The 13,661-nt window shown below is 32.7% G+C and overlaps 2 protein-coding genes across 2 annotated transcripts; one reads left to right on the top strand and one right to left on the bottom strand.

The window, feature by feature from the left end:
• Positions 1–1,802: 1,802 nt before the first annotated feature.
• LOTGIDRAFT_114873 (hypothetical protein) lies at positions 1,803–7,597 on the bottom strand (the record flags this gene model as incomplete). The annotated part of the gene is made up of 11 exons (XM_009053772.1): positions 1,803–1,991; positions 2,462–2,535; positions 2,927–3,011; positions 3,367–3,527; positions 3,906–4,016; positions 5,090–5,133; positions 5,522–5,637; positions 5,917–6,043; positions 6,622–6,762; positions 7,017–7,108; positions 7,421–7,597. 11 exons carry the CDS (start codon positions 7,595–7,597, stop codon positions 1,803–1,805), a joined length of 1,317 nt encoding a protein of 438 aa, XP_009052020.1.
• Positions 7,598–9,006: 1,409 nt separating this feature from the next.
• LOTGIDRAFT_214285 (hypothetical protein) lies at positions 9,007–10,355 on the top strand. The gene is made up of 4 exons (XM_009053771.1): positions 9,007–9,294; positions 9,547–9,628; positions 9,940–10,021; positions 10,236–10,355. Exons 1-4 carry the CDS (start codon positions 9,156–9,158, stop codon positions 10,302–10,304), a joined length of 372 nt encoding a protein of 123 aa, XP_009052019.1. The 5' UTR covers positions 9,007–9,155; the 3' UTR covers positions 10,305–10,355.
• Positions 10,356–13,661: the final 3,306 nt, after the last annotated feature.

The raw sequence follows: 13,661 nt of genomic DNA, 5'->3' as shown, positions 1-13,661 counted from the left end.
AGAAATCAGCAGACTACAAAGTGGAAGAAAATACTGCAAAAGCAACCTGCGAAGTTGTGAATATCACCCCAACGACCAAGGACTATGTTTGAAGATCCTCTATCATATAAGGAAACCTCCGTCTAGGTTGATAAGCAAAGGATGAGCAATGGTGGCATGATAGAGAATCCAGTAAAAGATGAAGACAAAGGAGCGAAGGATGAGGTTAGAAGACAAAAAATGTTAGGAAACGAGAAGCCATCGACGCCACGAAGCTCCATACTTCAGTGGCAAGAAATGTGGATGAAGAAGCAGAAGACCAAAATAGAGATAACACACATGGAATTTCAGAAGAAGAAGATGTAATGGGATCAGGAAAGAAAGAAGTACATGTATATCCAGAGTTAAGGTAACTGGAAATCAGGAGGCACCAATAAGTCAAGAAACAGTAGTGCAATGGAAGATGATGTCGAGTCCAAAAGCAATGGAATGAAGCATTATTGTCAAAGTAAAAATAACAATGCTATAGAAGGGTTCAAGAAGGAATGCCGTGATAAAAAGTCCAATGTTTTTCAACTGTCCAAAAGAACACTGAAGAAAAATGGAAACAGCAATAATGGAGGCTAGATCAAGCGAAGTATTTGAGGAGATTGAGGAACAAAAAAAAGACTTCATGCAAAAATTGAAAAATCTCTGGACAGCTAAGTTAGCACAAGCAAAGGGGAACTACAAAGAGCGTCAAAGAATCAGAAATTTAAACTCCTTTTTAGACAATTATAAGAAATGAAATGAATGAATGGAGTTTAATGTCCTACTTTTCTGCACCATGTGGGCTAATGAAGACGGGAGACAATTTTAAGAGAAACGAGATAAGTATTGTATTGTATTGTATTGTATTGTATTGTATTGTATTGTATTGTATTGTATTGTATTGTATTGTATTGTATTGTATTGTATTGTATTACAGTATTGTAAATAGTTTTTGCATACTGAATATAGTATTGTATATTGTTATGGGTACATGTATGATGTAAATATAGTTTATACATGATTAAAAGTGTTTGCTATAAAGGAAGTTATTTGTTACAGTAGATTATCTGTACAGTGAAACATTCTGAGTAAAGCTAGTTGGACCAAAGTACTGGGCACAGTATCATCTGTTTCTCTCCTGGTCATTATCTTTATAGAATATTTATCTATCGTTAACGTACAATTCCAAAACTACCTTTACCAATGTGGATGTTATTCCCAAAACATATGTCTGCAGTATGAAATACCCCTGAACACAAATAGTTTATACAAGTGTGATTGTAGTCTACAATGAAATATTCCATTTGTCAACATAAAACTGGATAGATGGCATAAAAGGTTTAGCATAGCGCTGACGTCTTAACAATGTCAAAGCCTGGTTGGACACTACCATTAATACCTACAAAGCTTTCTCACTAGCCTAATTATGACTGAATATTTTTAGCTGTCATATTCACACAAGGGTGGGTCTCTTAACTCAAATGTATCACAATTGACCGAGATGTGTCACTGTCCTATTCTTATGAGGGTGGGTCTATTAACTCAAATGTATCACTACTAACTGAGCTTTCTCACTGTTCTATTCTTATAAGTTTGAGGCTATTAACTCAAAAGTATGGTCACTGTGTGTCCCCACACAAGAGTGGGTCTATTTACTCAAATGTAACACGACTGACAGAGCTTTATCACTGTCCTATTCCTATAAGGGTTGGTCTACTAACTTAAAAGTACCACTACTGACCGAGTCACTGTTCTCATCACATGAGGGTGAGTCTACTAGCTCAAATGTATCATCACTCTTTATTCACTAAACCTTCATTCAGTAAATGGTCATAAATTTTTCTGGTTTTGTTGACATCTATTTTGATCAATGATCTAGCATGAGCCAATCTTAATATTCCATTGTTCTTTTCACTTTCTTTTATTAAAATCCTTTTGAATTCCATGAAAGCTTCTGGTAAAAGTCTTGCATAGGAACAAACCTGAAAAAAATTATATTCAGGGTTGTAATTTTAGAACCCTTTTATCACGTAAATGAAGATTGCATCAAGCTCTTACATCTTCTATAGATGAGGCTATGGGAATCATGATAATTTATTTCTAATTTATAATGATGAGTTTGCATCACCATTGGTGCTAGGTTTTATTTAATCAGCTCACTCAACCCTATCTTATCACCTTTTGACATGAAATTTGACTTCTTCCATAAATTGACATAAATGAATTGATAAAATAAAAAATTGAGGTGATCTCATAAATATGCGTATGAAGACGGTTTGAAAATTTCTGATAACATTGGAACATAGTACAAGAGCTATGAAAAAATTGAGACAAATTTAAACTATAAAAATTGCAGACCAGCCCACGGATGGATTCTCAGTCCATAGCTCATGCTTTAGTGATGATCCTGTGCTGCTTTATCAGTTGAATATTTAGTGATATTCTTAATTACCTCTTTTTCTGTGGCAGAAAGTTTATCAAAACTTGGATAACTTGTTATATCTAGTGGTTGTGGAGTTCTTCTCTCTAGAAAACACGAAAGATCAAATACTGATAAAAAAAAAACATTTCACAAATTATGAATATGTCAATACAATAAAAATACTATCAATTTTTTCATAGATATTATTCATTAGGCTATAACTGTTGCTCATTATTTGTCTTATTAGTCCTGACTCAAATGGTATGAAATGAATGGAGTTCTATGTCCTTTGATTCTGCACCTTATTGGGCATTCATCACGCAGTGTGCATGTAACACCTACAATACTGACAGGGGATATTATTTTGATTTCGACCTGTACTGTGATTTACCCCTGGACCTTCCTGTTTACAAGTCACTGAGCCAACAAGGCTCCATTCACTTTAGGAAATATTACAATTCAAATGCTTTAGAAAATTCAATAAGAACGACTTACGTAATTGAGGTAGTGGTAAAATAGAGGTAGATCTATTATTAGCTACAGCTTGTTTCTGTAACCAAGATATACATGCTTCTTCATCCTATATAATAATAATAATTTTAACGGTTGAACTATTGGCTTTGCAAGCTCATAGAGCTCAATTATAAAGATTCATGACCCTATAAAAATATCAAATGGGGTTAGATTAGATAGATACTACCTTAGACCCCCTGTCTGGCCTACATTTACTCCTTTTCTGGCTGCAGGGGAGATTGACTAGACTAGTATATCCTTGGAAAAGATCTGTGGTGACGTATATCAATCTTAGCTGTAATAACACCCTAAAGTTTAACGTAGCCTTCCCCTTGGGCTATATTCCTTAATTTGCTAATTGCTATGAATGGCTTAAGTTGAGCTACTCTCAAATAAAAGAGTTAAGTTGAGCTATCACTCACCTGTACATGGTTTATAAGATCAGAAAGAAAATGGCGTCTATTTTTAGTTATCTCCCTTCTTTTCTTCATACATTTATATAGTCTGATATTTCTTAATTCAGTTAGTCCATTTTGTCTATACTCTTTTAACTTCTTTATATCATTCTTCAATTCTTGTTCATCTTTAGAAAATAAAACCATTTTACAACAATTCCTATTTATATTGTCAGATGTCTGTGGAAAATTCTGAATCTTATATATGAAGCTGCTTATAATATCTAAGGGCTTTTGTAATAGCAATGCCATTAACTGGTTAGTTTTAGTGTAATGAGAAGACCTGTGGACATCTGAATGAAAATTGGAATCAATGTCCCTGATACACATGTAAAGTTTAGAAAACCTCTTTACAATCCCTTTAAATACAAATTCTGTAAAACCAAATGGTATTATCCCTTTTCTTTTTCTTTCCATTTTATTCTGTTTTTAAATACAATATCATTTTTGTTAATTTGGAGTGATTTAAGATGAGGAAAACACCTTACAATGATTTAAGTACTTACAATGTAGTGATTCTAACAACTGATCATATTCAATAGGATTAAATAGTGTACAATATACACGTAACCCATCTAACCACTGATATATTGTTTTACTGTATCTTTTATTAATACCTAAAATACAGATATATAGTCTTACTGTATCTTTTATTAATACTTAAAATACAGATATATAGTCTTACTGTATCTTTTATTAATACCTAAAATACAGATATATAGTCTTACTGTATCTTTTATTAATACCTAAAATACAGATATATAGTCTTACTGTATCTTTTATTAATACCTAAAATACAAATATATAGTCTTACTGTATCTTTTATTAATACCTAAAATACAGAAATATAGTCTTACTGTATCTTTTATTAATACCTAAAATACAGATATATAGTCTTACTGTATCTTTTATTAATACCTAAAATACAGATATATAGTCTTACTGTATCTTTTATTAATACCTAAAATACAGAAATATAGTCTTACTGTATCTTTTATTAATACCTAAAATACAGATATATAGTCTTACTGTATCTTTTATTAATACCTAAAATACAGATATATAGCCTTACTGTATCTTTATTAATACCTAAAATACAGATATATAGTCTTACTGTATCTTTTATTAATACCTAAAATACAGAAATATAGTCTTACTGTATCTTTTATTAATACCTAAAATACAGAAAATATAGTCTTACTGTATCTTTTATTAATACCTAAAATACAGAAATATAGTCTTACTGTATCTGTTATTAATACCTAAAATACAGAAATATAGTCTTACTGTATCTTTTATTAATACCTAAAATACAGATATATAGCCTTACTGTATCTTTATTAATACCTAAAATACAGATATATAGTCTTACTGTATCTTTATTAATACCTAAAATACAGATATATAGTCTTACTGTATCTTTTATTAATACCTAAAATACAGATATATAGTCTTACTGTATCTTTTATTAATACCTAAAATACAGAAAATATAGATATAAGCCTTCCATCTTTGAATGCATTCTAAAGAAAATATACAGATAATGGAATGATGGGGTAATTTGTAGTAAATGGGTCTATAATTGACTTCAAATGTATTAAAAAATCTGCACACAGAAGACAATTCCATGAACCAAAAATCTCATCCAAAGCAAGACCAAAATATATTATATAATGATAAATAGACTTACTGTTTACTTTACTCATACTAATTAAACCATAATCTCGTACGATTCTGGAAAAATGCAATAAATATCATTATCCTACATAAACATTGTTATACTACATAAATACCATTGTTATAAATATCATTGTTATCCTACATAAACATTGTTATCCTGCATAAACGTCATTGTTATCCTACAGAATAATATCACAATATCATTGTTATCCTAAAAGTATCTTTGACATCCAAATGGAAATCATGGTTATTTTGGTTGTCTAAAACAAAATAAGAAAATAATAATTGTTATTCTAACGAATATCATTGTTATCCAACAGAATATCATTGTTATCCAACAGAATATCATTTTAACACAATAATGTCATTGTATCACAAATAATATTTAAATCTTTACAGTTTGATTAATACTTTTCTTTTTAACCAGTTTAGCAACACTTACTTTTTTCTTCTATCCCTTTCCTTTAAACTTGAATTATAAATATTGGCTGCAGCATATATTAATTCTGTTAATAGAAAATATACAGTATCAAAGAAATGAGTATTTTTTATAGAAATCTGGTAAATGTACATACAATCTGGTATGTCGTATTAATGATATACTATGGTTAATGAACAGCCTATGGTCTCCTATGGAATGAAAGTGCAAGGTTTATATTTTGCATGCTATTTCTGAATACATTCCACATGATAAACCACATAATATTGAAGCATGACAAGAAACGTTTCATGATAAAGAATAAGTCCAACATGCAGTATACTGATTAACATACCATTAGAGAGATCTTCATCTACAGGAACAGGTGTGTCATCATCTTCTTCTGGATATTCATCAACATCAATATTACAGATAGTAGATTCTGAATAGTTGTCATATTCTACAGTAAAATCACCTCTAGCTGCACAATAACCACCCATATCATTATATATACTAGATCCTTCTGGTGGACGTGGTGGGTCTTCACTTACTACAAATAAAGATATTATAACAATAACCACCCATATCATTATATATACTAGATCCTTCTGGTGGACATGGTGGGTCTTCACTTACTACAATGAAAAGTTAGTGCTTTGCTTTTTAATGCAATAATAATATAAGAAATGAAACATTCCAAATGTCCATAATGCCAAACAGCATAAAATCACAGTGAGAAATGTTTTGTCAACCCATTATCAATGTCCATCTACCGGAAACTGCTGTTATCTTCTGACCAACTTGTATTGGGAAGATGTATGGATCAAAAAAAAATAATAAAAAATTTACTAACTGATAATATTAAGCTACTTACATTTGAATACTATAGGAGAAGGAAACACATCTATATCTGGTTCAGGAAAATCTGACAAAAAGAAATTACATGTTAGTAAAATAGCCATTGGTTTTATTCCTTATTTGGTGACTTGGCTAGTCAGATCAACTGATAGGTAGATTACTTTTCAAGATGGTATTGGAAAACCTATGGGAGCTCTCTTGAGTGGTCTTTACTGACCTTGAGAATATATCTTTACTTAGTCTGTCAATCCTGAGCTATTTTAGACAAAGAAGAACAAGAATTGGATAAAGAAAAGACTATGACCTCACCTGGCATTTCATCTGAAGGATTTTCAATATAATATTTATCATAATGTCTTTCACATTCAATAGTTGATTTACTCTTAACATGTTCACTGATTTCTTTCCTGTCAAAAATATCAAAAAAATTACAGTCCTGCACTATATTTTACAAGGATAACAACTTAAATTCAATTAGGATCCTTTCTACCAGTTGGACATTGGCCAAACCTCTTGCCATTCTTTTACTGATTATCCACACCAAATTTCAGCTGCGTTGACTGGAATAATGAGGGAAGATGACCAGACTTTCACACGCTGACTGAAATAAGAACCCACTGCTGCTTTTGTGTTCCAACATTCTTACACAATACCTACTTACCAATTCCCATAACCAAATTCTTCTATAGCTTTTAATAAATTACATTCGTCTACTGCCGTCCATTTATCTTCAAATAATGGAAAATCTTTTCTCTGAACATGAAAAATATCATTTATCACTAATCTTCTTAATAATGGCAGAGGCCTAGGGTTTATTAACTTTCTTGAAGAATACCGGAAACTTACTGTCTTGGTGAAAAAAGCTGATCCTTATGAAAAGTTGTGAGCGATTCCATCTGTAGCTACTTTCATTTTTAGAAAGACAAATTCAGAGAAGCTTAATTATATCCATACATAAAGTATCCATACATAAAGTATCCATACACAAAGTGAAGGTTTATTTATGTATTTTATAACCTGTTGGCATGACAAGAGCAAATTTGAAAATTTAACATTAAAACTTACAATAAGACTATAACAATGGTTATTTTGATGTGACTTGAATTCAACACCTTTTGCAAAACAATTTAAACAGATGTAAACATCAGGCTGTAAACATTCTGTACACCTGATGTAAGGGACTGTTAGTAGACTAGAACAAGCAGGACAGAAAATATTATCTGTGATATCCTCTTCATCCATATTTCTGTTTCAGCCTGAAAAGAATTAGCCCAATACAAATTACTGAATTTTGCGTATTGAATTTTGTAGATGACTGTATATTATTAACATAGTATCTAACAGTAGTAGTGCTCTTTATATGTAGGGGATGATTTACCACTATACATAAAGTAAATTAAGTGACACTTAAATGATTCAGTATTATGAATGAGAAAAAGTGTAAGTGTAAGATATTATATGATTAAAATTTTAAATAGGTCCTTTTATGGCCCAACCTCAAAAAGTACTTTGCAGCTAGCAGTGTGCAAAACTAAAATGTTTGGTATGTCTTTATAGAGAGATGTGCAATGAGTAAGATATATATACAATGAGTAAGAGCGATGTACAATGAGTAAGAGAGATGTACAATGAGCAAGATATATGTACAATGAGTAAGAGCGATGTAGGCTACAATGAGTAAGAGAGATGTACAATGAGTAAGAGAGATGTACAATGAGTAAGAGCAATGTACAATGAGTAAGAGAGATGTACAATGAGCAAGATATATGTACAATGAGTAAGAGCGATGTAGGCTACGATGAGTAAGAGAGATGTACAATGAGTAAGAGAGATGTACAATGAGTAAGAGAGATGTATGATGAGTAAGAGAGATGTGCAATGAGTAAGAGAGATGTACGGTGAGTAAGAGAGATGTACGATGAGTAAGAGCGATGTAAGATGAGTAAGGGCGATGTACAATGAGTAAGAGAGATGTACAATGAGTAAGAGAGATGTACAATGAGTAACAGAGATGTACAATGAGTAACAGGCATAAGACGAATACACTATTTTAATTTTGAAAGACTAGTACACTGAGATAAGCCTACTTGATTCAAGCCTTGAAGCAATCATCTGGCTTACTATCTAAATAGAACTTCAGCCCTGTCAGCTACTGCTATCAAAGATATATTTTCACCGATTAGAATAATAGCCAAACAATGACAATAAATTCCGTGTCCGTGTACTTTTTACAGAGAGGAGATGGGAATTACAATCTTAGTTTGCATTTCGGTCTGTCCATTTTTTTCGCTCCTCAAAATATTTGATTCATTAGCCTTTAGACTTAAGGCTTAATCATTCTCACTATTTAATATTAAACAAAATTTGAAGAAGAATAACTTTGAATCACAGGCGTGGAGTTGTATTTATGATCACAGGCGAAATCTACTTTCATTTAAAAAATCTTCAGCTTCCGGTTTAGAAACAAATCGATAAATCATTGATTCATATTTCCATCTTCATGCACAGTACCAAAAACATGTGCGGTAGATCAATCTGAAAAGAACATTAGGCAGATATTTCTGAGAACAGAGGAAAGATAATCAATTTGTCATCTCATTTACTATACTTCATTTTCAAACTCTGATTTATCGGTTGGTAAAATTATGTGGGCGTGGCAAACGCATGGTTAAGTGTGTTTAGGATAGTAAATTGTAAATATTGCATATTTTTATCCTCTTAACCTGTCAATTTTAGTAATATTTATAGACACTTGGTAGATCTAGTGTTCGGACTTTGTGTAATCACTAAAAACTTAAAAATGGTTGCTGAAGTCTCTGTTGAAGGATATGAAGCCTACAAAAAAGCAGCTGAGGAGAATAAATCGAAATTAGTTTTTGCCTTATTCTGTGGCTCTGTTAATGCTAATGGTGAAAGTTGGTGCCCGGACTGTGTAACAGGTATTTCATCTATACTGTACAGAAACATAAAGCTGTCACCAAAGTCGTAGTAGTGGGGTAGGAGATATTTACCACAGATTGAGTTTCTTCAAGGTCACTATTGAAATGAAATGAATGGAGTTTTACTTCCTACTTTTCTCCACCATGTGGGCAATTTTGCCAGGACAGCGGCATTAGCCTGCTCTTTTTGATGTCAGTGCCGATAGTAGATCTATTATACACACATTCTTTGAAGTTTTTTTTTTATTTCAGCTGCCCCAGTTATCGCTGATAACTTGAAGCACGCCCCTAAAGATTCAGTTTTCATCCATTGTGGTGTCGGAGGTAGAGATTTGTAAGTATTTTCGTATTTCGATAATCAATTTGGTGTAAACATTAACCCCTTGGCATACTTTGACCCCATGCTTAATGCCTCCAACAAATTGTGCATCTACATCCAATCAATAGTGTTTCCAATTTCCAAGTTGTGGTAGAAATATTCCAGGGAAAACACTACATAGAGTTTCATACCAGAATAGATATTCTCAGACCTCCTAAGAATGATTACTCTTAACCAATCTGTGACATAAATTTGATATGCATAGTTTGGAAGGGAGATGGTGTTTTGGCCTTGAACTAACACCTTTCATTTTGTTTTCTTTTCAGCTGGAAAGATCAAAATAATGTATTTAGAAAAGATCCTGTGTTGAAATTAAAGTCGGTTCCCACATTACTAAAAATCGGACATGTAAGTAGCAGTAAGAGTATAAGTGTTATTTAAAGAGTATAAGAAAATAAGTGTTGTCTGGTTTTATTGCTGTAAATGGAGTTAACTCCCTTATACCAGCGTTGAATTTCGTGGTTAATTGAAAACTTTCTTACTTGTACAATCATTTTTCTTGTTGAAAGACTTGTTCAAATTCCTTTCTATGTTGGAAATTCGAATCTTCTTTCTGTTTCAGCCGCAGAGGTTAGAAGAAGCACAATGTGCTAAACCTGAAATGGTGAAAATGCTATTGGAAGAGGATTAGAGTCATTTTATTTTGATTTATAGAATTGTATTTAAAAAACCTAAGACAATTGTTTGGAGTTTTATTAGAACCATCTCGAGTATCCCCTTCGACACTCATTGTAAAACTTACGTCCGAATAATCGGGTCAATCAATATGGAATCAAATAAGAGCGGCGAATCGTGTCTGCATCGTGCACGAACAAGTTTTCGGTTCTTGTATTTTCAATTGTTTGGACATTCCTATTCTTACACCCTCATACATCGTCGCATATATATATCTGAAAACTAAACACCTTAGAGCTCTCAAAATAATTTGTTTATACCCCACGAGGCAATTCATTTAATCAGCAAACTGAATGGTAGAGAAAAGTAAGAGATAAAATTAGATTCAGTACAAATCATTAGTACTATTGAAAATCACTGAAACTATGTTTATCGAGTCGTCGTTATACTGTTATTGAATCAATTCCTCAGAAAAAGATTTGGCAGTTCCCAACCGACTTGTTTATATTCTGTTAGTTCTAGTGATCAAAAGATTTACTCAAGGATGGAGTTGTAATTTGATGGAATCGGCCATCTTTTATCGATTTGATCAGCATAGAAAATAGTGTTCGTGAGGACTCGCTTGAATTCGATGTTTGCAATATGTAGAGCTACATATTTTTGAATTAATGCCCTTGATGATCAGATGTAATATGATAAATGAATGCATAAAGTGGAGTGGAGCGTTCATAGGTTTCTGAATTATAGTTATCGTCCTGAATTTGGCAAACCTTCTTTGAATAATGGTATAATTCAATAGAAGGTCAACGTTAACGTTAATTTTTTTTTTAGTAAACCACGAACAGAACTAACGCAGTTAACGCAACTCATACATGCATAGCATGGGGGTTGTGTTCAAAACTTACAACCTCTATTCTTATTCGCAACCATACTTGTGAATGGTGTGAGGACCACTTCAAGCAATTCGTTAGGCATTTTACGTGATTTCAGACAACAGAATGCTGTAATTTACAAACCCAACATGAACTTTTTTTGATATGATACAATCTGTGAAATTTATACTAGTATGGTTAAATTCCAAATTCCGATTAATGTAAGTTTAAAATTCAATCAAAACATTATTCAGAATCTGAGACGAAGCAGAAAAGGCGGAAATAGATGAACCAATTATATCTAACAAATGTGTTGAAGCTTGAAATTATTTCGTCAATTTTCCCTTCAGAAATCACTGATTGTACATTATTTTATTAGGAGAAATAAGTGGATAAGGTTTTTGTTTTCGATCTTTTCAACGATCGGATAAATAGACTATTAGTCTACATTTTGCTTTGTCTGTATTTTAGTGCGTCCGGGAAATTGTCAAACGGTGCTGTTTTGATTTTGGAAGCTCCAAAAAGTCTGAAAGGTTGGGAACCATTCCTTTAGGAAGAATCAGAAAGACTAAACGGTTTGGAACCATTGCTTTAGAAAGAATCAGAAAATCTGAACGGTTGAGAACCATTGCTTTAGGAAGAACCAGAAAGTCTGAACGTTTGGGAACCATTGCTTTAGGAACAACCATAAAGTCTGAAAAGTCTGGGAAACATTGCTTTAGGAAGAACCATAAAATCTGAACGATTGGGAACCATTGCTTTAGAGGGTTCCAAAAAGTCTGAACGGTTGGGAACCATTGCTTTAGGAAGTTGCATAAAGGAAGAGCTCGAAAAAGCTTGAAAGGTTGGGAACCATTGCTTTAGGACACCAGAAAATCTGAACGGTTGGGAACCATTGCTTAACGAAGTCTGAAAGGTTTTGAACTTGCTTTCGGGGGCTACAAAAAAATCTGAAAGATTTGTTAACATTGCTTAAGGGGGCCCCAAAAATTTCCATGACAGGCTCTTCTACCTTTGACTTTAAATCGTGTACGTTCATTATTCTTTGTTAAATGAAATCACCATAGTCAATCACAATTAGTCCTAAAAGGATTTGTAAAGAATTAAGATAAGATTAATATATTATAAAATTAAATTGACCTTAATAATATTTGAATTATTCGTATAATGACTTTTTTATCGGTAAGCATAAGTTTGCATGTAAAATAAACTGAGGAACACCACTTTCAGATCAAACGTATGACAAATCTGTATCTGGGCAGATTTGTGTGGTCGGGCATACATTGAACTGGTTGTATCTCACTATACTAATGGTGAATTTTCAAATGATATTACACAACTTCAGTTCCGTAAATATTTGATATATACGAACTTCTGAAGTTCCCTACCTGGTTACTCCTGGACTAAGTAGCATAAAAAGGCAGAATTGTGTTTGTAATTTGTTTTCTGCGTTTTCCATTTAAGCCCATGTACTGCGCAATATGTGTTCGATTTAATGACCTTATTGGTAATTGTTGTAATTATCTAAAATTATAAAACATTATAGTGAACTATATAACACCTCTGTCTTATTTTACCACAGGCACTAGGCTTTATTTATCTAATACTAAAAAAAACTTAAATCACTCATGTTGACATGTTATTATACCCCCTGCTATGTCTCAACCATAATAAATCCTCAAATTTCATGACGAATAATTTTCCAGATCAGTAAGATTTAAAGAGGCGTGGCGAAAATTTGAATAACTCATTGAAGTTACTAGTTAAATATAATTATGTATCATTTGTCGTCCACTCTTGACTCTCGTGGAATGGTCAACATCGAATGCTTTCGTCAATCCTTAACAGTTTCTGTAGAGCTGAATTTGTTGCAGAGGACAAGCGCAACTTTCAAGGTAGGCCGCTGGCATCGGATGAGATAGAAGAAAGACGAAAATCGAGAGACGATATACAACATTAATTCTGTGACATGAAACACTTGCCCTCAACTTTTCCACCTAGTAGGCTACCCATTTTTGTTCCGATTTCAAGCCCAGGTTCAAACAATTCTCAAAATGTATTGCTGTATTATAAACAAAATCCTACTATAAAAGTGTCAACATGTCAAGTTCTTGGTGGGTGTCCAATGGTGGAAAAAGTTGGGCTGAATGACACCCCATGTGATACTCGTAATCATGCACTTAAAATATTGCTTGATTTCCAAACTCGAGCGACATTTACTTTGTTTCCATCATTTTTTTACAATCAGAGACAGATCTATGATGTCCATTTCCTTCAACTACAGTAGTACAAGTGAACTAAACATGCTAAATCAAAATCGAGAATGTCGACAATTGTAAACAAGTGTGTCATTTGAATGCACAAAGAGTTCTCTGGTGTTCAATTCTGGTTTGAAAACGACAGAATGATATCAAGTTTGACAGCCTACAGATAGAAACTGGTCGAATTCAGAAGTAAACTGACAACTATATTTACTTTTCACTCTAAACACGGCTTCTGAT

Source organism: Lottia gigantea (assembly GCF_000327385.1).
Source record: "Lottia gigantea unplaced genomic scaffold LOTGIsca_20, whole genome shotgun sequence".
Taxonomy (NCBI): Eukaryota; Metazoa; Mollusca; class Gastropoda; family Lottiidae; genus Lottia; species Lottia gigantea.
Note: the sequence above shows the minus strand (reverse complement) of the source record. Positions and strands in the feature narration are given on the sequence as shown.

Coding starts and splice junctions, on each gene's coding strand:
- LOTGIDRAFT_214285 (XM_009053771.1), top strand. CDS start 9,156: ATGGTTGCTGAAGTCTCTGTTGAAGGATATGAAGCCTACAAAAAAGCA. Junction 9,629..9,939: donor GGTGTCGGAGGTAGAGATTT/GTAAGTATTTTC, acceptor TTTTCTTTTCAG/CTGGAAAGATCAAAATAATG. Junction 10,022..10,235: donor CATTACTAAAAATCGGACAT/GTAAGTAGCAGT, acceptor TTTCTGTTTCAG/CCGCAGAGGTTAGAAGAAGC.